Source organism: Bufo bufo, chromosome 2, assembly GCF_905171765.1.
Source record: "Bufo bufo chromosome 2, aBufBuf1.1, whole genome shotgun sequence".
Lineage (NCBI taxonomy): Eukaryota > Metazoa > Chordata > Amphibia > Anura > Bufonidae > Bufo > Bufo bufo.
In genome coordinates this window covers 277,737,101-277,764,611 of record NC_053390.1, presented here as the reverse complement: position 1 = coordinate 277,764,611, position 27,511 = coordinate 277,737,101, and the positions used below count along the sequence as shown (strand labels likewise).

The 27,511-nt window shown below is 42.1% G+C and overlaps 1 protein-coding gene across 1 annotated transcript; it reads left to right on the top strand.

Moving 5' to 3' along the window:
• The first annotated feature begins 2,797 nt into the window (after window positions 1-2,797).
• CRYBB3 (crystallin beta B3) lies at window positions 2,798-27,191 on the top strand. Its single transcript, XM_040416570.1, has 5 exons — window positions 2,798-2,893; window positions 13,722-13,840; window positions 23,207-23,339; window positions 24,196-24,338; window positions 26,972-27,191. Exons 1-5 carry the CDS (start codon window positions 2,819-2,821, stop codon window positions 27,183-27,185), a joined length of 684 nt encoding a protein of 227 aa, XP_040272504.1. The 5' UTR covers window positions 2,798-2,818; the 3' UTR covers window positions 27,186-27,191.
• The last annotated feature ends 320 nt before the right edge of the window (window positions 27,192-27,511 follow it).

Here is a 27,511-nt window from a genome sequence, read left to right as displayed (position 1 = left end):
GATAAGTGATAAGATTGTGATAAGAATGTCGGGCATTGAACCATTTACTACTACTGAAGTTCTAGCAGGAAGTTTAGCGTAATTCTGATTTCAATCATACAATTTCCATCTGTCCTAACATTGTATATATTTCTTTAAATGGTGATAGTATTTTTTTGGTTGTAATATTAATTTAGGCTACTTTCACACTAGCGTTCGGGTGTCCGCTCGTGAACTCCGTTTGAAGCAAGCGGACACCTGAATGCTGCTTGCAGCGTTCGGGTGTCCGCCTGGCCGTGCGGAGGCAAGCGGATCCGTCCAGACTTACAATGTAAGTCAATGGGGACGGATCCGTTTGAAGATGACACAATATGGCTCAATCTTCAAACGGATCCGTCCCCCATTGACTTTCAATGTAAAGTCTGGACGGATCCGTTCAGGCTACTTTCACACTTAGAATTTTTTTTAAACTATAATGCAGACGGATCCGTTCTGAATGGCTCCAAACGTCTGCATTATAGGAGCGGATCCGTATGTGCAGACATCAGACGGATCCGCTCCGAACGGTAGTGTGAAAGTAGCCTTAGTTCTTTACTGTACTGGTATAGTCTCCAGGCAATTCACCTTACCGACCCAGGCACTGTTTCGGATTTCTAGTCTACTGGGCCTCATACGATAGACAGAAAATAAAGAAATCTAGGAATTTACTGCTATATTATATAAAAGTAAAGCTTATTTATCCTCTCTATGTTCAGGTGCAAAGTTTAAGCACGCTGTCTTTGGGCCTTTATCAAGCTATCTGTAAATAGTTTGTAAGCAAAATTTGTACCCCCCCCCCCCCCCCCCCCCAATATGTGCTATTTAAAATAATGCTAGATAGATTATTAGGCGCCCCTTAGGTACTAGGGCCTATATACAACTGCAACCTCTGCCAGGATAAATTATATAAAATTATATTAAATTGTAGGCCTTCTGCAACTTTTCCCCCATAGGGAATGCTAGAAACCACATTATGTCTGCAATGTTCATATGACTAGTCAGAACTTTTGGTAGCTTGGTAGTTTAGTTTACTTGAATCTGTCACACACTGTAGAGATTACCAGAGGGTCCCTCTAGTGGTGATCAAAAGTAATGCAGACAAATAATGAAAACTGAGGGGAGATATTAATAAGGCTTAAACTGCCCTAAATGTTTTGCGTCCTATGCTCTATCCCTTTGCATAGTATTCTGTCAGCTAATATCACACGTAGCAAAAAAAGAGGCCTTTTCATCTGTAAAGCTCATTCATCTGGATAACAGTAAAAGCTAGCAGGCTGGCCAGATTAATGTCTATTGACCTACAGTCTCAATCTAAAGGTCATCAGTATCATATTCACAGCTGGTCTTTATATTTACGCCTACAGACTCTCTGAATATCTATTACCACCACTTAAACTGGTTAATAGTTTTAACAATATATGTTCTGGGCAAGACATTGATGTGTAGGCGAGATATAAAATCGCATAAATCCAATTACACAGGATTACAGAAAACTGCACAGAAAAGAGAACAGTTATTCAGCTTTGGCTAGTTTCACACTAGCATTAAAACTACCCAGCAAAGATTAGCCTGTGGAGTTCATTGTATCCGGCATAGCTGGATAGGGCCGAAGCAACTCCCGAACCCATTGACTACAATGGGACCCGGTGGGTATCCGGTCTTTTTTTCGGCATGAGAGCTGGGATATGGGCGGCCCAAAAAAGTTGCTTGCACTGGTTTTTGTCGAGCCGAATCCCAGCATTTATGCTGGAAACTGTCCAGATCCCCACCGGGTCCCATTGTTGTCAATTGGCTGTGGCAGAGAAAGGTAGTATCTGGCTATGCCGAGTATGATGAACTCCGGCAGGTTGTTCCTCTGCCGGAACAGCCTGCCGAGTAGTTTAAAAGCTAGTGTGAAACAAGCCTAACTTAAAAGGTTATTCCTTGAATAATGTAAAAAATATTAAAATAAGACATCATCTAGTACATGACGACCTGTTTCTTACAAAGCTAGAACCTGCCCTGTACCTCACATGGATCTAGATCTCTTTCCATTTAATGCCCCAGTTGTTCTGCTAGATTTATTTCAAGCTGGCAGCTCAGGGGGCTGGGTGTGTCTTTTCTCCTGCAGCTCTCTCCCTATCACAGCTCAAGGGATGTGTCCTTTCTGCTGCAGCTCTCTCCATGTAACTGCTACAGTTTCTTAGAGTAGATAGGGCTGGTGACAGTTGATGGATGGAACTGAGCATGAGCGTTCTCCTCATCAATGTTACTGAGGTGGACAGAGAAGTGAGGAAAAAAACAAACAGCAGGTGGCACTATACAGACATATTTTATTGAAGAATTCAGTGGCTGCAATAAATGTAAATGCAGACAATTGCAAAAGTATTCAGATTTTCATGGGCCAACCCCATACGATTATATGAAAGAGATCCAAACGTGAGATGATATATTTCTAATTTACCTGTTAGATTACTATTGAAACATCTTTTTAAATAACTTCCTCTCCAGGTTTTATTGTATACTCAGGAGCATACGTATCATATAGGACGCCTTTGCTATGGGGTGTATTGTGAAAATGTGTTCAGAGATCCCCTCTTCATGGGTCATACCATATTAGTAAGCAAGGAAAGGGTGTGGGGAACCAACCCAAAGATCATGTTAAAAAGATGGGGCAGGAGATTAGTGGTGGGTGTCAACACCTAAAGAGGCGCCTTTTTAATATTGTGGTCCTGTTCCACTAATTCACATGGTATATTCTCATGAATATTCATTGATTTGCCTTGCATTACTAATACCATTCCTTTTGCTCCAGGTAAACATGAGTGAACCACAGAGTACTCCAGAACAGATGGCAGCTGGAAAGAGCCATGGTGGTATTGGCGGCAACTACAAGGTATTGTGCTAAATCAGTGGTTCACCTATATATTATCTGCCATTACCATAGCTAGGATAAGTGCTGTAATTCTGTATCAGAATTATAGGATCATACATCAGGGATAATTATGAGCACAAATCTTGCATTTTCATTTTGTCAATAATCTTTGCATTGATATATTATATAGTGAAATATTCTAATTACTGTATAATGTATTTATACACTACTGGAAAATGAGAAAAGAACACCTTAGAAAAAAGCTAAGATGGACAAAGTATAAACTGCTAGTGGTGCTTGGTCAGTGATCACACACCCTTTATTTTGGGTTCTTCAGCAGAGTATTTGATGAGGCAGGTCACAGTAATACTGGGTGGCATCTCTCCTTGCTGTGATACAGGCTGCCCCTCTGACATGGCAATGGTCATACAGATGCTGGATGTCCTCCTGTGGGATGTCACTACAAGCTCTTCCATCTTGGACCCGTAGTTCAGCCAGAGAGATCTATCTCCTTTTACCAGTAGTGTTTATGTCTGCATTTTTTCATATTACTGTACTATAGTCATTCATTTATGCTACTATAAATCAAATATTACATTGTACAAAATCTGGTTTTAATGTGAGCTTCTGTGCTACACTGTCTTCTTTATCCGTGGTATGTTATTTACAAAATCTGCAATTTTTTTAGACCAACATTCATAGTAACATAGTAACATAGTAACATAGTACATAAGGCCGAAAAAAGACATTTGTCCATCCAGTTCGGCCTGTTATCCTGCAAGTTGATCCAGAGGAAGGCAAAAAACCCTGTGAGGTAGAAGCCAATTTTCTCCACTTTAGGGGAATAAAAAATTCCTTCCCAACTCCAATCAGGCAATCAGAATATCTCCCTGGATCAACGACCCCTCTCTAGTAGCTATAGCCTGTAATTTTATTAAGCTCCAGAAATACGTCCAGGCCCCTCTTGAATTCCTTTATTGTACTCACCATCACCACCTCCTCAGGCAGAGAGTTCCATAGTCTCACTGCTCTTACCGTAAAGAATCTTCGTCTATGTTTGTGTACAAACCTTCTTTCCTCCAGACGCAGAGGATGTCCCCTCGTCACTGTCACAGTCCTGGGGATAAATAGATGATGGGATAGATCTCTATACTGACCCCTGATATATTTATACATAGTAATTAGATCTCCCCTCAGTCGTCTTTTTTCTAAAGTGAATAACCCTAATTTTGATAATCTTTCAGGGTACTGTAGTTGCCCCATTCCAGTTATTACTTTAGTTGCCCTCCTCTGAACCCTCTCCAGCTCTGCTATGTCTGCCTTGTTTACAGGAGCCCAGAACTGTACACAGTACTCCATGTGTGGTCTGACTAGCGATTTGTAAAGTGGTAGGACTATGTTCATATCACGGGAATCTATGCCCCTTCTGATGCAACCCATTATCTTGTTGGCCTTGGCAGCAGCTGCCTGACACTGGTTTTTGCTGCTTAGTTTGCTGTTTATTAAAATTCCTAGATCCTTTTCCATGTCAGTATTAGCGAGTGTTTTACCATTTAGTATGTACGGGTGACTTGCATTTTTCCTTCCCATGTGCATAACTTTACATTTATCAGTGTTAAACCTCATCTGCCACTTATCTGCCTAAGCCTCCAATCTATCCAGATCCCTCTGTAGTAGTATACTGTCCTCTTCAGTGCTAATTACTTTACACAGTTTAGTGTCATCTGCGAAAATTGATACTTTACTATGCAAGCCTTCTACAAGATCATTAATAAATATATTGAAGAGAATAGGGCCCAATACTGACCCCTGAGGTACTCCACTAGTGACAGTGACCCAATCTGAGTGTGTACCGTTAATAACCACCCTCTGTTTTCTATCACTCAGCCAGTTACTTACCCACATACAGATGTTTTCTCCCAGTCCGAGCATTCTCATTTTATATACTAACCTTTTATGTGGTACAGTGTCAAATGCTTTGGAGAACTCCAGATATACGACATCCATTGATTCGCTGCTGTCAAGTCTAGAACTTACCTCCTCATAGAAACTGATTAAATTAGTCTGACATGACCGATCCCTCACGAAGCCATGCTGATATGGCGTTATTTGCTTATTTCTGTTGAGATGCTCTAATATAGCATCTCTCAGAAAACCTTCAAACAGTTTACCCACAACAGATGTTAAACTTACCGGCCTATAGTTTCCAGGCTCTGTTTTTGGCCCCTTTTTGAATATTGGCACCACATATGCCACGCGCCAATCCTGTGGGACATTCCCTGTCAGTATAGAGTCTGCAAATATCAGAAATAAGGGTCTGGCTATGACATTACTTAATTCCTTTAGGATACGGGGGTGTATGTCATCCGGTCCTGGCGATTTGTCTATTTTAATCTTTTTAAGTCGCTGATGTACTTCTTCCTGGGTCAGACAGGACACTTTTAATGGGGAATTTATTTTTGCATTCTGCATGTCATCTGACAATTTATTTTCCTCAGTGAATACATTGGAGAAAAAAATATTTAACAGCTTTGCTTTCTCCTCGTCGCTCTCTGCGACTCCCCCCTCATTACTCTTTAAAGGGCCGACACCTTCAGATTTATACTTTTTAACATTTATATAATTGAAGAACATTTTAGGGTTAGTTTTACTCTCTTTGGCAATTAATCTCTCGGTCTCTAGTTTGGCCGCTTTTATTTGTTTTTTACATGTTCTATTTTTTTCCTTATAGTTTTCAGTGCTTCCGTGCTACCCTCCTGTTTTATTGTTTTATATGCTTTCTTTTTGTCATTTATTGCTTTCTTTACAGTTCTATTTATCCACATTGGTTTCTTTTTGTTCCTTAACCTTTTATTACCATACGGTATGTACCTCTCACAATGAGATTTTAGGATGTTTTTAAAGATATCCCATTTTGTGCCTGTATTTGTGAGGACTTTGTCCCAGTTAGTTTGGCCTATGGCCTCTCTTAGTTGGCTAAATTTAGCTTTTTTGAAGTTTGGTATTTTTGTTCCTCCCTGTAGAAACGCTCTTTTGAATGATAATTGGAAGGTTATTACTTTATGGTCACTATTTCCCAGGTGTCCCCCAACCTGCACATCTGTTGTTCTGTCAGGTCTATTGGTTAATACTAAGTCCAGTATGGCCGTCCCTCTAGTCGGGTCCTGAACCAGTTGGGAGAGGTAATTGTCTTTGGTTATTGCCAAGAACCTGTTTCCCTTATGAGATATACAAGTTTCAGTTTCCCAGTCTATATCTGGGTAGTTGAAGTCCCCCATAATAACCACCTCATTATGATTTGCCGCCTCGTCTATCTCGTTTAGTAGTAGATTTTCTGTGGACTCTGGTATATTAGGTGGTTTATAGTAAACTCCTATTAGTAATTTATTGTTGTTTTTAGCTCCATGTATCTCTACCCACAGTGACTCCACATGTTCATGTCCCTCACTTATACCTTCTCGGAATGTGGGCTTTAGACAGGACTTTACATAAAGGCAGACCCCTCCCCCTCTCCGGTTTTGACGATCCTTTCTAAACAGACTGTAACCCTGTACATTAACTGCCCAGTCATAGCTATCATCCAGCCATGTCTCAGTTATTCCCACTATGTCATAGTCCTCCTCACACATCACTAATTCCAGTTCACCAGTTTTATTAGTCAGGCTTCTGGCATTAGTATACATACATTTGAGAGGTTTATGTATATTTTTTACCCTACACCTTTCCTTCTGAACTGTTCTAGTCCCTCCTTCCATTCCTCCCCCATTCTTTTTTACCTTGCCCCCGGTCTCTATCTGCACTATGTTCCCCTCCTATTATGTAATTACCCTCCCCCCCAGTCCCTAGTTTAAACACTCCTCCAACCTTCTAGCCATCTTTCTCCTCAGCACAGCTGCCCCTTCCCCATTGAGGTGCAGCCCGTCCCTACGATAGAGCCTGTAGCCGATAGAAAAATCGGCCCAGTTCTCCAGGAACCCAAACCCCTCCTTCCTACACCAGTTCTTGAGCCACTTGTTAATCTCCCTACTCTCCCATTGCCTTTCTTGTGTGGCTCGTGGTACAGGCAGTATTTCGGAAAATACTACCTTTGAGGTTCTTGCCCTCAGCTTTTGACCTAAATCCCTGAAATCATTTTTAAGGACTCTCCACCTACCTCTAACTTTGTTATTGGTTCCGATATGGACCATGACCGCTGGATCGTCTCCAGCCCCTCCCAGTAATCTGTCAACCCGATCCGCGATGTGTCAAACTCTAGCGCCAGGAAGACAGCACACTGTTCGGCGATCACGGTCTTTGTGACAGATTTCCCTATCTGTTCCCCTAATAATGGAGTCTCCCACTACCAGCACCTGTCTGGCCTGCCCTGCTCTCCCAGTCCCCTGCTTACTGGAGCTGACATTCCCCTGACTGGCAGAGGAAGTGTCTGGCTGCAGCAGTGCCGTCCCCGGACTGACATCCCCCTCATCTGCCAAACGTGCAAACTTGTTGGGGTGTGACAGATCAGGGCTAGCCTCCCTGGCACTCTTCCCTCTACCCCACTTTCTAACTTTTACCCAGCTAGCTACCTCACTTTCCTCAGCCTCCTCTCTGTCACCCTCCCCCTCATCTACCCCAAAGAGTGCTTGCTCGGTGAGAAGCAAACTCTTTTGCAAATTATCAATGCCTCTCAGTGTTGCAACTTGCCCATTTAGAGACTCGATCTGCGATTCCAAACGGGTAATTTGCTCACATCTAGAACAAAGATATACACCCTTGAACTCCTGTTCCAGGACTGCATACATCATGCAAGATGTGCACTGGACTGCGTTGTAAATTGTGCAACACATACTAATTGGGGATTACAACAGTAAAAAAGTAAAACAGTATAAATGATTTAGATTTAGACCCTGTCTGCTGTAGTCGAAGGACCACGTAAAATTAAGCCAACAACACACAAGGAAATTATATCCAACCTTAGTTTCCAACTGATAGCTCTACAGGGTTCCGTGTATGTGGCCTCCTTACTGTTAGCTGCGAACACATCTTCATACCAAGCTATACGAAGAACCATATTACTCTGGCACCTCATTCAGAATCCCACTATAATCATTTGGTTCTGCAGGCAATTGTTAAATGGGTTGTCTCATATTGATAACCCCCAATTTATATGCCCTGCCAGATCCATCACTTCTGATGCCAGAAGTAAGGAGGCGTTCACTGCATGACAGATCTGGAACAGTGTCATGGCTTTGGTTCATGTGAACATACAAACATGTAGACCAGCGCAGTCTCTGTGATAGTTTAGCTCCTTGTACAGGTGGTTTGCCGGGCTTCCATTGGTTTTATGTAGCGCTCATGATCCTTAAAGGGACACTGACAGGCCGTTAGAGCCTATAAAGTGACATATATTCTTCTATTGGTCTTAATATGCTTCATTAAACTATACCATTATCACCCCTCGCTGCCTTTCCTTTACTTATAAAAAGTGTTTTTATCAATATGCAAATTACCTTACTTTGTGCCCAAGGGGCTGTCCCTCATTCAGTTGTGTGCCCAGCCGCGCCCCAACTGCCGTCTCCTAGTGCCGCGCAGCTCATTAGTATTCACTGCACTGTGCGGCTTTTTTTTCTCCCTACGCAGTGAAATCCCACGCATGCTCAGTACTATCTTCTACTGGAGCTAGAGGGTGCCAGGGACCTTATCCGGCGCACACACGGAGCGACAAGATGAGACTGATGCCAGGAAGATAGTACTGGGCATGCGCAGGATTTCACCTCGTCGGGAGAAAAAAAACCCTGTCAGTGTCCCTTTAAGCAAAAGAAGGCTTTCAGTTAAAACAATTCCCCTCCCTTCTGTGCCAATGAGAACTGAATGGCATATACCAATACTGATGTCATTTCTCTACAATAACGATATAATGAACAGAGCATTACCTCATGTTTTCCAGAAGACCCTACAGACTCCATATAGATGTTGCCCTTGGTTGGATTCGAACCCAAGAAGGCAAGGCAAAGTGCTAACCACTGAGCCACCTTGCTGCCCATGCTAAAGTACTATGACTTTTTTTTTGGGGGGGGGGGGGGGGGCGGATGGGGCCTAAGGTTGGCAACCTAAAATGAGATTGCAATCCATATGACCACTTGAGGTATAATATACATGTACACAAACCGTTCGCTGAGGGGAGGAGAGCTTTTCATTTAATCTTAAAGTAGAATGAGAACAGACCAGAAAGAGATGTGCAGCACGATTTCCACAGTCTTAGTCAGCAATATGACATGATACAGTGACATGTCATGTAAGGAAACCATTATCAGTCATTTACTATACCATGCAGGATGCCACTATTTTCATATACTGTACTACACGCTGCTGATACATCTCAAAAAAAGGCAATATCTGATACATTGATTGTGCCATCATCAACACGTATTAAATAGAGCTGATGACAGATACAGATAGACCGCAGGCTGAGAAAATGCCACATATTTCTCTGAAATGCAATATATTTGCATTATCACTTAAAGTGTTTGACAACTCCTTTACTGTTAATGGCCTTTTCTCAGGATAGGCCATCAATATCTAATCGGTGGAGGTCTGACACCCTGCATCACCCTGTTTCAGAGTAGCTCTGGCCATTGTGCAGTGGATGGAGCTTGTAACTGCTGCTCCCATTCACTTTAATAGGAGCATTTCTGCAGTAACCAGCTCCCTCCACCAGGGGTGCACCACCAATGAGACCAAGGGAGGCAGCACCAGGTAGGAGCAAGAGGGGGGCAGCAGAAGGGCCATGGGCAATGAGCGCTTTCATTGTGCCAAAGGGGTTAGGTAAAGAAATTGGTATGGGGGGGGGGGGGGGGGGCGCTGTTTCAGTTTTCGACCTCAGGCAGCAGAAAGGCTAGGTGCACCCTTCTGCCCTCCACAATGGACAGAGCTGTGTAGTTCCAGTGACAATTTCTGGTGCTGGAGCTACTGCAGAACAGCCAATCGGCAAAGGTAAGTGGTCTCAGATATTGATGGCCTGTCCTTGTTTGTTCCCGTTCCACTTTGCATATTATCGGCAGCATTCTATGTTTCTATAGGATAAAACTTACCAGGAAAGATTAAAGGAGCTTAATATGTATAGCTTGGAAGAAAGACGAGACAGAGGGGATATGATAGAAACTTTTAAATACATAAAGGGAATCAACAAGGTAAAAGAGGAGAGCATATTTAAAAGAAGAAAAACTGCTACAAGAGGACATAGTTTTAAATTAGAGGGGCAAAGGTTTAAAAGCAATATCAGGAAGTATTACTTTACTTAGAGAGTAGTGGATCCATGGAATAGCCTTCCTGCAGAAGTGGTAGCTGCAAATACAGTGGAGGAGTTTAAGCATGCATGGGATAGGCATAAGGCCATCCTTCATATAAGATCGGGCCAGGGGCTATTCATAGTATTCTGTATATTGAGCAGACTAGATGGGCCAAATGGTTCTTATAAAATAGTCTATAAGGCATACAAGGCCTGTTCACAGACTCTGGGATCACTGATCCTCCAGTGCCTTATCTCTATTGTTATGTAAAGTAACATTCTGCAGTGCCATCTTTGACCAGCAGGGGGTGCTACTGTGGCATATCTCTACTGTTTTTTTTTTTTAAGGAAGAGTACAGTATTTTGCTTAATTTAAATCACAGACAATGAACTTGTCATGTGTAAATTGTGCTTTGCATTTTTCTAAATGGATGTTTTACTGGATCTGTGGATATGCCATGCATTGTTGAAAAATAATGTCTGATTCATTGGAATGTGTATCTAGTGAATGCCGTTTTACTGGCTAGGGCAGCGCTAAATCCCGCCCATCAGTGCCGGTGACGTCACCGGGCTTCCTGGCAGCCCCATGGAGAGCCCCGGTACATCACCGGATCTCCAAAAAATGCCTTTGCCCTACGCGAATTAGCGCAGGGCAAAGGAGAGCATTGGAGCATGAACTGCTCCGATGCTCAAGTCAGGAGGGCTTCCGGGGTGAAAATGGAGGTATGTCCGGGTTCAGCTCTGAACCCGGACAACCCCTTTAAGGGGGTTTTCGCATGACTAATGTAAAAAATGAAAATCAGACATCATATAGTACATGACAATCTCTTTCTAACAAACCTAGAACCAGCCCTGTACCTCACATGGATCCAGAGATCTCCCCATTCATTGCTCTGCAAGATTTATATCAAACTGACAGCTCAAGGGGAGTGTCTTTTCTGCTGCAGCTAAGGGGGCGTGTCCATGCTCTCCCTATCACAGCTCAGGAGGCAGTTGAAGGATGAAACTGAGCATGTGCGGCCTTCTCAGTGAGCAGCTCAAAGAAATAAGAAAAAACAAACAGCAGGTGGCACTATACAGATAGATTTTATTGAATAGCTCACTGGCTATGCCAAATTTTTTAATTATATGCAATTACAAAAGTAATCAGATCCAGTTGCTGGTTTGAAAACTGTAGAATATTTTTTATGGGACAACCCCTTGCAGCTATTGTCCACCTGATACCTTAAAGAGGATATGCATGAAGAATATTTATCACCTGTCTACAGGATAAATGACTGTTTCAGTCCAATAGAAGTGAATCCAGCAGTGGACTGATATTTGCACTACTATTTCATTCAGAGAAGGGACTTGGGGACCCTCCATTTCTAGGGATCACTGGTGGTCCAAGCAGTTGGACCCCCAGCAATCTGAAACTTATCTCCTATCCTGTGGATAGATGCAAAAACATTTGTATGGAAAAAGCCCTTTGAAGAAGAACTCTGCACTCAAAATTGAGACCTAGAAACTTTTTCGCCAGTTTTAGATGCCGGTCTTAATAAAGCTCCATAGCTGTCTTACATTTAGACTATTTTCTACGCCTGAAACAGTCGTAGAAAATGATGAATGAGATGGGCCTGGCGTGAGCAGGGAGAAGTCACAGATAGCGGCACAACTATCCGTTGCGCTACCATCTGCGCCTGGAATACGCCTAATATAGGCGTATTTCAGAATAAATTCATCTTTATTTTATGGCAATTAGATCAGTATTTCGAAATAATTTAAAGAGGAGCTGTCACCTCTCCTAACATGTCAGTTTTACTAATCACTTGCATTCCCCATGTAATAACAATTCTGAGTCTATTCTTGGGACTCTATGTCATACTATTAGTTTATCATTGTTGCTAGAAGTTCTGAATTGCTAGTAGTTTGCAATAAAGATCCAGATTGGTGTTACCAGTTGGGGTGTGTCCCTGCACATTCTGACATTATACAATTAGTGCTGCCAGGGTCACACTGCGCAGGGACACACCCCAACTGATAACCGGTCTGGACTTTCTGCAACCTTCTAGCAATTAATTCATAACTTCTAGCAGGAAAAGGAATGGCACAACATACAGACATAAGAATAGATTCTCCAGAATTTTAATTACATGGAGAATGCAAATAGTCACTAAAACAGACAAGTCAGGAGTGGTGAAAGGTCCTCTTTAATGGTCTTTCTCAAACTCTGAAAGCCACACTTTAGAGAAACAGGAAGTGAAAAATAAAAATGCTATATGTCATCCTGGGTTGTGAAGGAGCAGGCCCTGCTCCAATGAGTAAGTATGTGGTGTAGTGATAGGCGACCTTGGTTGTAGTTAAAAGGCACCCTTTGAGCTGCGATGAAGGTCAGTTGGGGTTCTACCCTTGCACCCAAAGACACAGAGTCACATAACTTTTCCAGAATTTTCCAACATGATTTGTGTCTTGGTCAGGAAGGAAAATGTTACTTAGGGTCCATTCACATGTCCGCAAATGGGTCCGCATCCGTTCCGCAATATCGGGAACGGGTGCGGACCCATTAATTCTCAATGGGGCAGGAATCGATGCGTAGAGCACACTATGTGCTCTCGCATCTGCATTTACGGAGCGCGGCTCGAACTTCCGGGCCGCGGCTCCGCAATTGTGGACAAGAATAGGCAGTTCTATGGGGGTGCCGGCTGGGTGTATTGCGGATCCGCAAAACACTACGGACGTGTGAATGGACCCTTGTAGTAAGTAAATTTAAAATTAATTTCTCATACCTCAGAGGCCAAAAACTTCACTGTAATGTCACGTTTAGATCTTTTTTTCCCCTTCCTCCAGAGATATATGTATTCCCAACATGTCTTCAGTGGAAGTCTACAACATATACCACTCGATAGCCATACTGTACAGTGGCATATATTTTCATTCAACTCCCATTGTAAAAAAAAAATGAACACCGCATGGCATGTTAATTGGTTGTATCCCTCTGGGTTATGAAGCACAACAGACTAAGCTTTCCTATACAAAGTATGCAGACACATACCGGCCCTGTGTATATGAAAAAGGCAGGTGCGGACTGGGAACTTAAAGTGGCTTTGGAAAAAATACATTAAAGTGGCCCAGTTTTGTAGTTGGGTGCGAACTGATGGAAGGCAGGGCCAGAAATCCCATATTGTGGCACATTGTACCACCCCAACAGAGCCAAATACCACAGTCCATCACAAAATACTGCCAGCAGCACAAAATACATCCCCAAAAACTTCCACTGGCCAGCTGTGAGGAGGACACAGACGGCCCCCTGGGCATCGGCCCACCGGGAAATTTCCCTGTAAGGTCTATGGCCAAGCCGCCCCTGGAAAAATGCAATCTTTTTGCATATGCAGGGTGCATGGGGTGTCGTGGATACCTTAGGGGTATGCTGGCTTGAACTTGTTAAAATAACAGCTTGCGAACAGAGCCTGAGCTTGGTCATTTAACAAGACTTTGTCTGGAAACTCCAGAAAATAAAGCTAAGTGAGATACATGGTATGCTTTGTGCAGAGCATCAAACAGGATAAACACCGCTGTCTTGTCATTTACATTCCTGATATTCAGATCACGCTCTATGAATTGGAGAATTTCCAGGGGAAGAAGTGCGAGCTCACTGGAGAGTGCCAGAACTTGGGAGAGAAAGGGCTTGAGAAAGTTGGATCAATCCAGGTGGAATCTGGACCGTGAGTAGAGCTTGCATGCTGTTTACTTACTTAAAGAGCACTTGTTAGCAGAATCAACCCTATTAAATCAGGCATACTGCCTGGCAGTGTCCTGCTGATCAAAAATCATGCCTTGTGAAAATCTATTTTGGCATTCTTGAAAAAAATACTTTATGCAAATGAAGGCTTCAGTGCACCAAGGAGTGGGCCATACCCTTCAGGTGCACCTAACTGTAGCTTCCAGTGCTTGCAATGCCAACTCCAGATGTTAGCTTAAAGTCTATTGGAAAAATGAAATGCAGTACACATAGCATTTTTTTCTCCTATTGGTGTTTTTTCCCCCTAATTGATGGTATTTTGTTTCTGATATTTTTAAAGACACAGTATGTTGAAACTACATTATTTTTCCCTGGAGTTTTTGCATCTCCTTGACTATGGCGGGGGAAAAAATGCCTTCCTCCAAAAAAAAAAAATAAATATGTGGCTAAACAATGCCATAAAAAGTGCATGTAGCATTGAAAAACACAAGAGGTTCCTATGACTTTTCATAACAGTAAAAAAAACACCAGTGCAAATTTCTGTGTGCTAAATTGGCAATTCAGGATTAGAAAACATGCCTACTTTTTTCATAAAGCGTTGCCACACCTGTCCACCGGTCCTATGTGGTATTTCTGCCCAGTACTATTTACTTCAGTGGAGCCGAGCTGCAGTGCCCGACACAACCCATGGACTAGCGTGGCATTGTTTTCTAGAAGAAAGCAGCAATGTGTTTCTAATCCTGTATAACAGCTTTAGGCAGGGGCACCAGCGTTATTGCTATAGATATATGCAGGAGCGTTGCTAGAGTCTGATGAGATCCGGGGCACGAGCCCACGTGAAGCCACGCCCCCACCCCATAAAGCCATGCCCTCATCCCCACTGTGGGGGGGGGGGGGCCTTCACAGTAGTTATTAACCTATTTCAGCAGTCCCCCCTTCAGTGAATTGGGGGCTGCTGAATTGGGTTAATAACTACAGTGAAGGGCCTAGCTGTCTGGGCAACCCCACAGATAATCCATAACAGTGCCATCCACAGATCCCCATAAGTGTCATCCACAGATGCCCCATAAGTGTCATCCACAGATCCCCTATAAGTGTCATCCACAGATCCCCATCAGTGTCATCCACGGATCCCCCATAAATGTCATCCACAGATCCCCCATAAGTGTCATCCACAGATCCCCATAAATGTCATCCACAGATCTCCTCCCCACCCAGCGCCGCCTCCTAGCTAATTTATTCACTTCACTTGCCTCTGTGTAATTGCAGAGAAGCGCCTTAATCTCGCAGAGGTGCACTGGCAGAGGCATCGTCAAACGTGCTGCGCTGGGAGACGGCGCATGCGCACTTCGCTCGACGATGCCTCTGCCAGTGCGCCTGTGCGAGATTACACAGAGGCTAGTAAAGTGAATAAATTAGCTAGGAGGCGGCGCCATGGGAGTAAGCGAGCGGCGCAGTATTTGAATAATTACTCACACTATCAAGAGGTGGATTTCGGTAACAGTTGATTGCAGGTTTAGCTTGAAGGGTTATTGTACGACCCCATAAAAGTACGTTTTGGGAGTGAGCTGCTGACTTGGCCACAATGCTGGGTGTTCATCAGCACCACACTGAGGGAGAGACTGGTTACTACGTAGCAGTCATCCGCCGACCCTGCATTCGGGGCACTGGACAAAACATCTTTTGACCTAATGACGCCCATGGATATATGTATATACCATAGCTACATATGACAATTTTCTGCATTTGATATTAGACCACTGAATAATACTGTCATGACATGTACACTAGTAATAAATATTACCATCATACTGTTACTGAAGAAAAAAAAAATATGTATACCAAAGCCAATATTGCCAATAAGTTAATACCGCCAGACAAATTACCACCACATAGTAACTGAATATTACCATCATACTAATATTGCATAAAAACCACTGTACTAAGACCAAAATTACCACCATCCAGTGGCCATAAGGTGGTCAATGCCAGTTCTAAATAGGCTCTGCAGACCGTATAAGTGATTACAGTACAGTTATATCCAGTGACTTACAGGTGACATTCTTTCTGGTGGGAAATTTTCTTCGGCATTTCTTCTCCATCTGGCACAGACAGCCTTTAAGACTTCTTCCAGCCATAACGTCTTCAAGCCTGCAGAGTGTAACGCACTAATATCTTTGGCTCCTTGCTCTCTAGCGCCCTCCCCACCTATGCACTTGCCATCCATAGTGTCCACAAATGGTAATAGTGCCCCCTTTTCATCCCTACACAGTAATAATACCCCTTGTGTGTTCCCAATGTGACAATGCCTCCCTTTGCCATTTCTCCACACAGTAGTAATATCCCCCATTGTGCGCCCATACAATAGGAAAAAAACAGTTTGTATGAAAAAGATACTAAAAATTGTAGGCATCCCAAAATCTGACACCCTAAATCCGCCTATTTTGTATTGGCGATGATCGGAGATATATTCTATGAATTGGCAATCGGGTCCCAAACAAAGCCAACACTATTAAAAGTATTCTTCCAGTGCTCTTTCCAATAAATTAACAATAAAGACCATTAAAGTTCCATTAGAAATATACACACTGTGCACAAGCCGTATACTGTAGCTGCTTACAAGTTTTGAACCCCAAAGGGCTCTTAATCATAGCGTTAATTTTTTTTACACCAGACGTAGTCATATTTAAATTACACAGAGGAGAAACGACGCTCGCTTCCATTCCAAAAGGAATCAATTGGGAGATTAGTAAAGCCTACAACATTTACCTCCTTAATTTCCAGAAGGTCAGACATAGCTCTCAATATATGTACATCAGGTCTGATTTCAGATTCAGACCCCGAGGAAAATGTGTGTGAAGGGTTAATGTCCAATAAGCCGCTCACAGAAAGTTTTTATTTCCTCTAATGAGGGCCTGTGCACCTTTTCTATAGCTTTAAATGCAAATGATTTTAAATTGTATGACCCTCTATAAGTGTTTTGACACTGTGGAGAGGTGTTTGTGAAGGGCCTTAGGGCTCATGCACATGAATGTAACGGCTCATTGCCCATATTACGGACCGTAAATGGGAACTGGCCGTGTGCACTCCGTGGTGCGGAGGCGGACCCCATTGACTTGAATGGGTCCGCAATCCACAAGAAACGACCAAAGACATGACTTCACCTATCTTTTGCAGCGGCATGGATCAGCACTACAAAGAGCTTTCGTGGTCTGTACCTCCACACCGCAAAAAGTTAGAACGTAGTTCTATCTTTGGCTGTAACTTGCGGATCACGGACCCATTCACGTCAGTGGGTCTGCATCCGCAAATGGAGTGCACACGGCCGGTGCCCATGCATTGTGGACTGCTATTTGCGGTCCGCAGCACGGGGCCCTTAAGCCCTAGTGCATGACCCTTATGTCTTATTTACACAGTCAGTGATTTTGAGCCAAAACTAAGAGTGGCTCTAAACACAGAACAGGTGCAGATCTCTCTCTTAGGGCTTGTTCACACGACTGTTGCCCCTCCGTTGCTGTATTGCGGCCCTTATACGGAGGGTCCACAATACACAGGGCACCGGCTGTGTGCATTCCGCATGAATGAGTCACTTGAATGGGTCCGCAAATCCGGAGATGCGGTGCGGAACGGAACCACGGAATGGAACCCTACGGAAGCACTACAGAGTGCTTCCATGGGTTCCGTTCCATGCCTCCGCACCACAAAAAGATAGAACTTGCTCTGCATGCTGCATCCCCACGGCAATTTGCGGTCCACAGCATGGGCAAGGAGGGGCAATGGTCGTGTGAACAAGTCCTTATACTTTATGTCTGTGGAGGTTCCAATCCTGGTTTTGGCTCACAATCACTGATGGAAATCACTGACCAAAACACTGATGTGTGAATGAGGCTTTAGTGTGTGAATTTGTATCCTGTATTATATAATCTCCTATTTTGTTTTCTGATTTGTAAGTGGTACATCCTATATTCTACTGTAAGTTGTGTTCTTTGCAACTTATATACAATGTGTGTGGTATGTGGGATTTTACTGGGTATATTATATTTGAAGGCTGGGACATAATATCCCTTGCTTTTTCTGTATACACTGGTGGTTGAACGTTTGTGAATCCTTCAGAATTTTCTATAATTTCTACATAAATTTGTCCTGGAACTACATCCGATTTTCACAAAAAAGATAACCGAAGCAAACAAATGAGACAAAAATATTAGACTTGGTAATCTATTTATAGAGTAAAATGATTAAATATCACATATCTGAGCGAAAAAGTATGTGAATCTTTGCTTTCAGTATCTGGTGTGCCCTCTTCCTGTGCAGCAATAACTACAACTAAACATTTCTGGTAATTGTTTATTAGTCCTGCACATCCGTTTGGAGGAATTTTAGTCCATTCCTCCGTATAAAACAGCTTCAACTCTGTTATGTTGGTGGTTTCTTCCCACAAACTGTTCACATCAAGTTCTTCCACAACATATCTATGGGATTAAGGTTAGGGATTTGACTCGGCCATTCCAAAACTTTAACTTCATTCATCTTTAACCATTCTAACCATTCTTTGGTATAGCAACTTGTGTGCTTAGGGTTGTTGTCTTGTCGATTCTGCTCATGAATAAATTCCCTGACATTTTCCTTTAGAATTTGCTGATATAATTAATTGGTCCATCATTGATGCCAAGCCATCCTGGCCCAGATGCAGCAAAACAGGCCCAAACCATGATACTACCATCACTGTGTTTCCCAGATGGGATGATGGTTTTATGCTGGAATGCAGTGTTTTCTCATTTAAACCAAAAAGTTAAATTTTGGTCTCATCCGTCCACAAAACATTGTTGCAAAAACCTTCTGGCTTGTCCAGATGATCTCTAACAAACTGCAGATGGTCATCATTGTTATTTTTGGAGAACAGCGGATTTCTCCTTTGAATCCTGACATGCATACCATTATAGCTTGGCGTTCTCCTGATGGCGGACTCATGAACATTAACATTAGCTAAAGTGAGAAAGGCCAGGGATTTCAGTCATGAGTAGTTAAAATAGATTGTCGAGCCATGCACAGATTCTCCCCATAGCAGACCCTATTCCTTATACTATAGGGTGAAGAGGCAGTGGGAAAACCCCTTTACGGGACTTGAGCAGTGCATGGAAGATGGGACACATCCAAATTCATATATTCCTCTTGCTTTTGGTTAAGAATGCCTAAACAAACGCCTTCATCCAATATTTTAACCAAAATATTCTTTAATTCATTCGTTGGATTGTTTGATGAGTTTCTGTATACGATTTGCATGGATAGCATCGTTTATACAATCCTGAATTCAGTATGATGATGGAACCTTCCTTGTTTGATGTTCTTACCACAATGTTTTTAGATATTTCAAAGTCTTTTTGAGTAAAATTTGGGTAATATACACTGCTCAAAAAAATAAAGGGAACACAAAAATAACACATCCTAGATCTGAATTAATTAAATATTCTTCTGAAATACTTTGTTCTTTACATAGTTGAATGTGCTGACAACAAAATCACACAAAAATAAAAAAATGGAAATCAAATTTTTCAACCCATGGAGGTCTGGATTTGGAGTCACACTCAAAATTAAAGTGGAAAAACACACTACAGGCTGATCCAACTTTGATGTAATGTCCTTAAAACAAGTCAAAATGAGGCTCAGTAGTGTGTGTGGCCTCCACGTGCCTGTATGACCTCCCTACAACGCCTGTGCATGCTCCTGATGAGGTGGCGGACAGTCTCCTGAGGGATCTCCTCCCAGACCTGGACTAAAGCATCTGCCAACTCCTGGACAGTCTGTGGTGCAACGTGACGTTGGTGGATAGAGCGAGACATGATGTCCCAGATGTGCTCAATTGGATTCAGGTCTGGGGAACGGGCGGGCCAGTCCATAGCATCAATGCCTTCGTCTTGCAGGAACTGCTGACACACTCCAGCCACATGAGGTCTAGCATTGTCTTGCATTAGGAGGAACCCAGGGCCAACCGCACCAGCATATGGTCTCACAAGGGGTCTGAGGATCTCATCTCGGTACCTAATGGCAGTCAGGCTACCTCTGGCGAGCACATGGAGGGCTGTGCGGCCTTCAAAGAAATGCCACCCCACACCATTACTGACCTAATGCCAAACCGGTCATGCTGGAGGATGTTGCAGGCAGCAGAACGTTCTCCACGGCGTCTCAAGACTTTGTCACGTCTGTCACATGTGCTCAGTGTGAACCTGCTTTCATCTGTGAAGAGCATAGGGCGCCAGTGGCGAATTTGCCAATCTTGGTGTTCTCTGGCAAATGCCAAACGTCCTGCACGGTGTTGGACTGTAAGCACAACCCCCACCTGTGGACGTCGGGCCCTCATATCACCCTCATGGAGTCTGTTTCTGACCGTTTAAGCAGACACATGCACATTTGTGGTCTGCTGGAGGTAATTTTGCAGGGCTCTGATCATCGAGGATGCCAGGAGTCAGACCTCCACTGATCTGATATTGATGACCTAGCTCTGCACTGTATCGTTCCTCCTGGAAATGTATTAATTAATTGACAACTGAGCATTACTATTCCCCTTTTCACTAGTGTGTGTCTTCATTGGCTACTTTACATGATGTCACCCCATAATTTCAAGAGTAGGGCCGACGTGATGGTCTGTTGTAAAGGCCTCTTCATGGTGTCGCCCAGGTGGTCGTCACACCAGTCTCCGGCTATCATTGTGTTTGAGACAAAAGTTGGACTCATTACTGAAGAGGATAAACCTCCATTCCACTCTCCATTGCTGTCTTGCTTTGCACAATGACAGCCTTTGAGAGTGGTGGTGTTATATCAATGGAACATCTGTAGCTGTATGGCCCGTAGCCCAATGTCGTGCAAACACCTTATTATGATTTGTGTAGACACTAATTGCTGCCCTAGGCTTGGGATGTGACGTCCAATTTAATTTGCAGTACAGAATGGATCACTATGTCCCATTCTTCTAATCAGTCGATCCATCCATGCTGTCATTCCAGTTCATTGTTGTTCTCCCAAGCACCAGGACACACAACGTTGAACAGTGCTGACATCTTGGCAAAGGAGGTATCACACAATTATCCCACAAGACTTGATCTATTTTTGAGGTTTCATGTCGCTAAAAAACTTTGCTTTCAATCTGGCTTTTATGTCCCCCCCATGCCTCAGATTGGAGCTAGGTGCTTGAAATTTTGATCATCTGCAGATCTTAGCAACACCTATTACTTCCTTGATTTGCATGACCTTACGGCTTATGAATTTAGTGGAATATATGCAAACTACAGAAGACAAATTAAGAAAACATTTTAATGAAATATGTGCAATTTAAAAATTAATGCTGAGGTGTAATAGCCTTTAAATACAGAACAATCAGACCTTGTTATTTTCTTGTATCCAAAGGCTGTGCATCTGGTGCTGCTGAATTTTTACATTTTTTCCAAACAGACACACTGAACTGGTAACACTATTCATACATTTCTAGGAGGATTAATAGAATAAGAGAATAAAGCACAGTCGTAAGAAAAATTGTACAATTATTCAGAGATAGTTAACATGCCTTCTTTAACCTTTTCCGCACATCTGGCAAGCATGTACGGCAGATGTATTTTTAAAGATGGTGCACAGCAGACACTCCGAGGCACAGTCTGTGACTGGTGGTTATGCTCATGATGGACTTATTTCCTCAGATATCATGGTCAGTTGTGACCACAACATCTGAGTGGTCAATTACTGAGAGTGGTGCACTCCCAGTGAACAATGACGAGATGGCAAAAGCTATTCGGTTGTTGTGGTTTTGGGGCCTTCTGAAGACTCAAAGGCTTGCCACTGCAAAGCTATGAAGTCCTATGAGGACTGAAAATAAGAGTAAAAATAGGTAAAAATAGGTTTTTCAAAATATAACCCCCCAAAAATTCAAATCACCCCCCTCTCCATTTTAAAAACATACAACATAGAACATAGCTATTGCTGCATCCCAAAATGCCCATGCTATTGAAATCTAAAAATATCCTGTTTGGTGAATGGTGTAAGAGGGAAAAAAATCTAAATGGCTGATTTGCCGATTATTGGTAGCTTCAACTCGCAAAAAAAATTAATAAAAAGTGATTCAAAAGTCCATAGACTATAGAACTATAAAAAAAAAATTATGGGAGAATTTTTTATTTTTTTTTAAGCATTAAAACACAAGAAAAAACTATACCAATATGGTATTGCTTTAATCATACTGACCGGCAGAATGAGGTTACCATGTCATTTTAGGGAACACCATAAAACAAAACCCATAAAACTATGCTTTTTTCCCCCAATTTCACTCCATTTAGACTTTTTTTCCAGCTTGGTACTACAGTACATTATAGACAATTTTAAATTGTATTATTAAAAAGTACAACTTTTCCCATGAAAAACAAGCCTTCTATGTGAATAGAAAAATAAAAAAGTCATGGCACTGGGAAAGCAGGGAGTAAGAAACAAAAAAAACCTGAAAATCGCTGTACAGTATAATATACGTAAGTATAATTGTTATGAAAAACATGTTGGTTGGCCAATGCAGAATTTATTTGTATTTATTTTACACACTTTTATAGCGCTGACATATTCCGCAGCACTTTACAGACATTAGCATCAAGTTGTCCCCAATAGAGCTCATAATCTATGGTCCCTATCAGTATGTCTTTGGAGTGTGGGAGGAAACTGGAGTACCCGCAGGAAACCCATGGAAACAAGGGGAGAACATACAAACTCTATGCAGATGTTGTCATTTGGTTGGATTCGAACCTAGGACCCCAGCGCTGCCAGGCGCCAACTGAGCGACCGTGCTGCCAGAATAAATTATTTTATAAAACTTAGGTGCACCGTCATGTTTGTTCTAGTTTAGTATGCTGAAATACTACATTTTTCTTGACAACCTGTAGAAAACAATATGATTATGTAACTTTGAGTAGTGTTGGGTAACATAAGTAAAACTGGTAAAAAGACAAAGGTAAATGTATCAAAATGATTGTTGCACTGAACATTCTGCTTATCATTGAAGGCTCCAGTTCCAAATATTATCATCTTTCTGTTCTGTGTATATTCATGTTTTTAGGTAACATAGCTACATGGGCACAACTTTATAGAGAGTTTAGTAGTTGATACAATTGACACCAGCAAAAACAGTGAAGTGGGAACAGCTGATCAAGAGGATGCCGGGTGCGGGACCCCACTGATCAGATACTGAAGGCCTAGCCTGGGGATAGGGCATCAATATCAGGAGCCTGGGAAAACTATTTCAATTGTTAATATGTCACAAAAGACATGCATATTTTATAGAAACGTTAATATAGTCATTTAAATTGTTCTTCTTATGTAGATGGCTCAGTTTTGAGCGCCAAGCATTTGGTGGAGAACAGTTTGTCCTGGAAAAGGGGGACTATCCAAGATGGGACACCTGGTCTAACAGCCACAGGAGCGACTATTTGATGTCCATCCGTCCCTTGAACATTGTGAGTAACATTGTGTGTTGTGGGCATGCTCTGTGCCACATGTGTGAAGGTAACCTAGGGCTACTTTCACATTAGTGTTTTTTGAGGATCCGTCACGGATCTGCAAAAACGATTCCGTTACAATAATACAACCGCATGCATCCATCATGAACGGATCCGGTTGCATTATGTCTTCTATAGCCATGACAGATCCGTCTTGAACACCATTGAAACTCAATAGGGGACGGATCCATTTTCTATTATGTCAGAGAAAACGGATCTGTCCCCATTGACTTACATTGTGTGCCAGGACGGATCCGTCTTGCTCCGCACCACATGGTGGACAGAAAAACGCTGCAGGCAGCGTTTTGGTGTCCGCCTTCAGAGCGGAATGGTGACTGAACGGAGGCAAACTGATGCATTCTGAGAGTATCCTTTTCCATTCAGAATGCATTAGGGCAAAACTGATCCGTTTTGGACCGCTTGTGAGAGCCCATGACGGATCTCAGAAACGGGAAGCCAAAACGCTAGTGTGAAAGTAACCTTAGCCTCCTTTCTTACTATTTTCTTTTAGTATCTGACTTGAAAGTGTTTTACTGAAAAAATAGTAGATGCTTGGAAGGTATGCAAACAAGCTCTGCCTCTGATGCCACCAGATGTAAAGCAGCTATCCTATAAGTCAATGGTCAACCTTTTAAAAGGCCTTGAGACATGACCTGGATAATAATTAAACCAACATCTCATCTGCAGACAGGGATTTTTGGGTGATTGCCCCTCATCGATGTTTGGAACCAACTTGCATGAAAAGTGGTTGGAAAATTAGGGGATTTATGTGTCACAGGTCATATTTACCCTATTTATGCTTGTTCTAATGTAGGACAGCGCTGATCATAAAATCCACCTATTTGAAAATGCTGGCTATAATGGAAGGAAGATGGAGATTGTGGATGACGATGTACCCAGTCTTTGGGCTCATGGCTTCCAGGATCGTGTGGCCAGTATTAAGGTCCTCAATGGAACGTAAGAACTAATTTTTCACATATGGTATTATTCCATCAAGGTGAGAGGAGGACATGATTCCTGCAGTAGTACTTATCTTCCCATAGGCCCAAAAAGGAAAGTTAGGGTTGGTTTAGTCAATGATCCATTTGTTGCCATCTATTGTATTCTCTTCACCAAAGTTCCAATTTTCACATTCATTGGGAGCTAGAATTTAGCAAGCTGATCATCGGGGGTGTCGGGTGTTGGATCCCGCCAATCTGATATTGATGACCTATCCTGAGGATAGGTCATCAATAGAAAAATCCTTTAAGACTCTGTGATTTATTTTTTTACTTTTTCATCCACACATTTAAAAAGCCATTAACTTTTCCATCAATATAGCCACATGAGAGCTATTGTTTTTAAGCAGGATTAGTTTTTTAGTGGCATTATTTTTGGCTGCATCTAATGTACAGTACAACTTTTTGAGGTGATGGCATGAAAAAATACAGCCATTTTTTTTGCTTTTATGGCATTGACTGTGTGGTAGAAGTGACATAATAACTGTATTCTGCAGATCAGTACAATTGTGCCGATAATTTTTTTCTACTTTTGCACAATAAAAACTTTTTTTTTTTATTCTTTTTTTTTTGTGCTTGTGCATTCAAAGACCAACAACATTTTTATTTTTCCATTGACAGAGTTGAGTGAGGGCTTGTTTCTTGCTGAGCAAGTTGTAGTTTTCATTGGGTACATACAACGTGTTGATTGATTTTTGTTGCAATTTAGAGAGATGGAATGAACAAAATACCACATTTCTGACATTAAAAAAAATGTACGGGGTCACCATACGGGATTTAAAAAAATTGATAATTTTGTTGTATGAGTCATTACAGATGCAGCGATACCAATTATGTGTGTATATACAGTACAGACCAAAAGTTTGGACACACCTTCTCATTCAAAGAGTTTTCTTTATTTTCATGACTATGAAAATTGTAGATTCACACTGAAGGCATCAAAACTATGAATTAACACATGTGGAATTATATACCTAACAAACAAGTGTGAAACAACTGAAAATATGTCATATTCTAGGTTCTTCAAAGTAGCCACCTTTTGCTTTGATTACTGCTTTGCACACTCTTGGCATTCTCTTGATGAGCTTCAAGAGGTAGTCCCCTGAAATGGTTTTCACTTCACAGGTGTGCCCTGTCAGGTTTGATAAGTGGGATTTCTTGCCTTATAAATGGGGTTGGGACCATCAGTTGCGTTGAGGAGAAGTCAGGTCAGAGTGTGCAAAGCAGAGTGTGCAAAGCAGTAATCAAAGCAAAAGGTGGCTACTTTGAAGAACCTAGAATATGACATATTTTCAGTTGTTTCACACTTGTTTGTTATGTATATAATTCCACATGTGTTAATTCATAGTTTTGATGCCTTCATAGTCATGAAAATAAAGAAAACTCTTTGAATGAGAAGGTGTGTCCAAACTTTTGGTCTGTACTGTATATATATATATATATATATATATATATACCGTATATAATATTTTTACATGAGCAAACATGTTTGGAAACAAATAAAGATGATTTGTGTGTGTGTGTGTGTATGTGTGTGTGTGTGTGTGTGTGTGTATGTGTGTGTGTGGAGGGTGGGGGAGTTATTAGAATTTTTTTTTACATTTTTGCACTTTTTTTTTAACTTTTGAACATTTTTTCTATGTCCCACTAGAGTATTTGAACATTCTCATGTTATTGTAAAACTGACATAATGCCTATTAAGCCCTGTCTTATGGCAGCACCGAAACGGCATTTGTACATGAAGGCCCTTGGCTGTCTTAGCAACCACTCGCCAGCCTGCGATCTCATTGTGAGGAGGCCAGTGGGGTGAGAGAAGGAGCGCCCTCTCTCTCTAACCACTTAGATGCCTCGATCAGCATTGACAGTGGCATCTAACAGATTGAACTGTTGGAATGGGAGTTATCTCAAATCGTAGCAGTGAAAGCCAGTATAGTACTACTATAGTAATACTTGCCTATCCACATTCTTACATGGTGTTTATTGAAGTCAATGGTCACATAAAGTCTTCCAGAGCAAGAGCTGATCTTTGCAACATATGTACAGTAAGGCTAGTCATACATGTTAGATAGCCGTTTGGCTAACAGTTATTTCTCCCGAACCTTCATGCACTTGCTTGTTCAGCTGCATGTGTTTGGATTTGGGAGAGGGAGAAAGCCGCTGCCAGACTTCTCTGGTTGTGGCTTATGTCCCTGAGAAGAAAAAGATTGGGCAGTTGAGATCCAACTGCCTGATCCTTATCTCCCACAATGTACGCCATCAGGGGAGAGTCAGGTGGCCCCCAAATACATTAGATAGTTGGCGAATCTCACTGAAATCAATAGGTTTGGCATTTATCTAATGTTTATGCCACTTTAATAAAGGATGTCCCTAGCTGAGCTTGTCAACTATGAAATCCATAGGCCCTGATAGGTTCAACTGCTTCAGCTTAAAAACAACCATTCCAGTTATGCCTAAGAGGAGGTCAAGATGTATGGGAAGAATAAATACTGGTATCGGCAGTTTCACAATGTCTTTTATTTTTACATACAAGTGCTGAAGGATAATTTCTGTCTGGTTACGATAAGACTTAATTGGGTCTGTTCTTTGTTGCAGTTGGGTAGGATATGAATATCCTGGCTACAGAGGTCGTCAGTATGTCTTTGAGAAGAATGAATACAGGCACTGGAATGACTGGGAGGCCAACCAACCCCAGATACAGTCTGTTCGCCGTATCCGTGACATGCAGTGGCACAAGCGTGGTTGCTTTGCTCCAGCCCCAGTAGCAGCAGCTTCTGCTGCCCCTGCCCCTGCCCCAGCAAGTAGCTGAAGGAGATTAAAGCACACTCATCAGTTGTCACCCTCTTCTGCTGAAAAGCACGGCAAGAAGAAACGAGTAAAATGATTTAAAAACTTGATAGCGTTTCTTTATTTTGTCAGTCTGTAATCTTCAATAAAGATTACTGCATCACTGAGTCATTCTGTTGGCTATATTTACCAGTTTATACAGGAGAGGTTGGTGTACCATTTAGTTTATACTATTATTGAATTAAATATTGTGTGTGAGATGGGTGCTGTAGTGTCTTTGCAGCAGTTTTGATAAGTTGGGGTCGGGTGCTGAGACTTCCCATTACTGAAGGTGTAAAACCACTTAGT

Bases quoted from the DNA above. Each gene is read 5' to 3' on its own strand.
- CRYBB3 (XM_040416570.1), top strand. From the start codon at position 2,819: ATGAGTGAACCACAGAGTACTCCAGAACAGATGGCAGCTGGAAAGAGC. The intron at 2,894-13,721 runs GTATTGTGCTAA...CCTGATATTCAG, and splicing joins GTATTGGCGGCAACTACAAG to ATCACGCTCTATGAATTGGA. The intron at 24,339-26,971 runs GTAAGAACTAAT...TCTTTGTTGCAG, and splicing joins ATTAAGGTCCTCAATGGAAC to TTGGGTAGGATATGAATATC.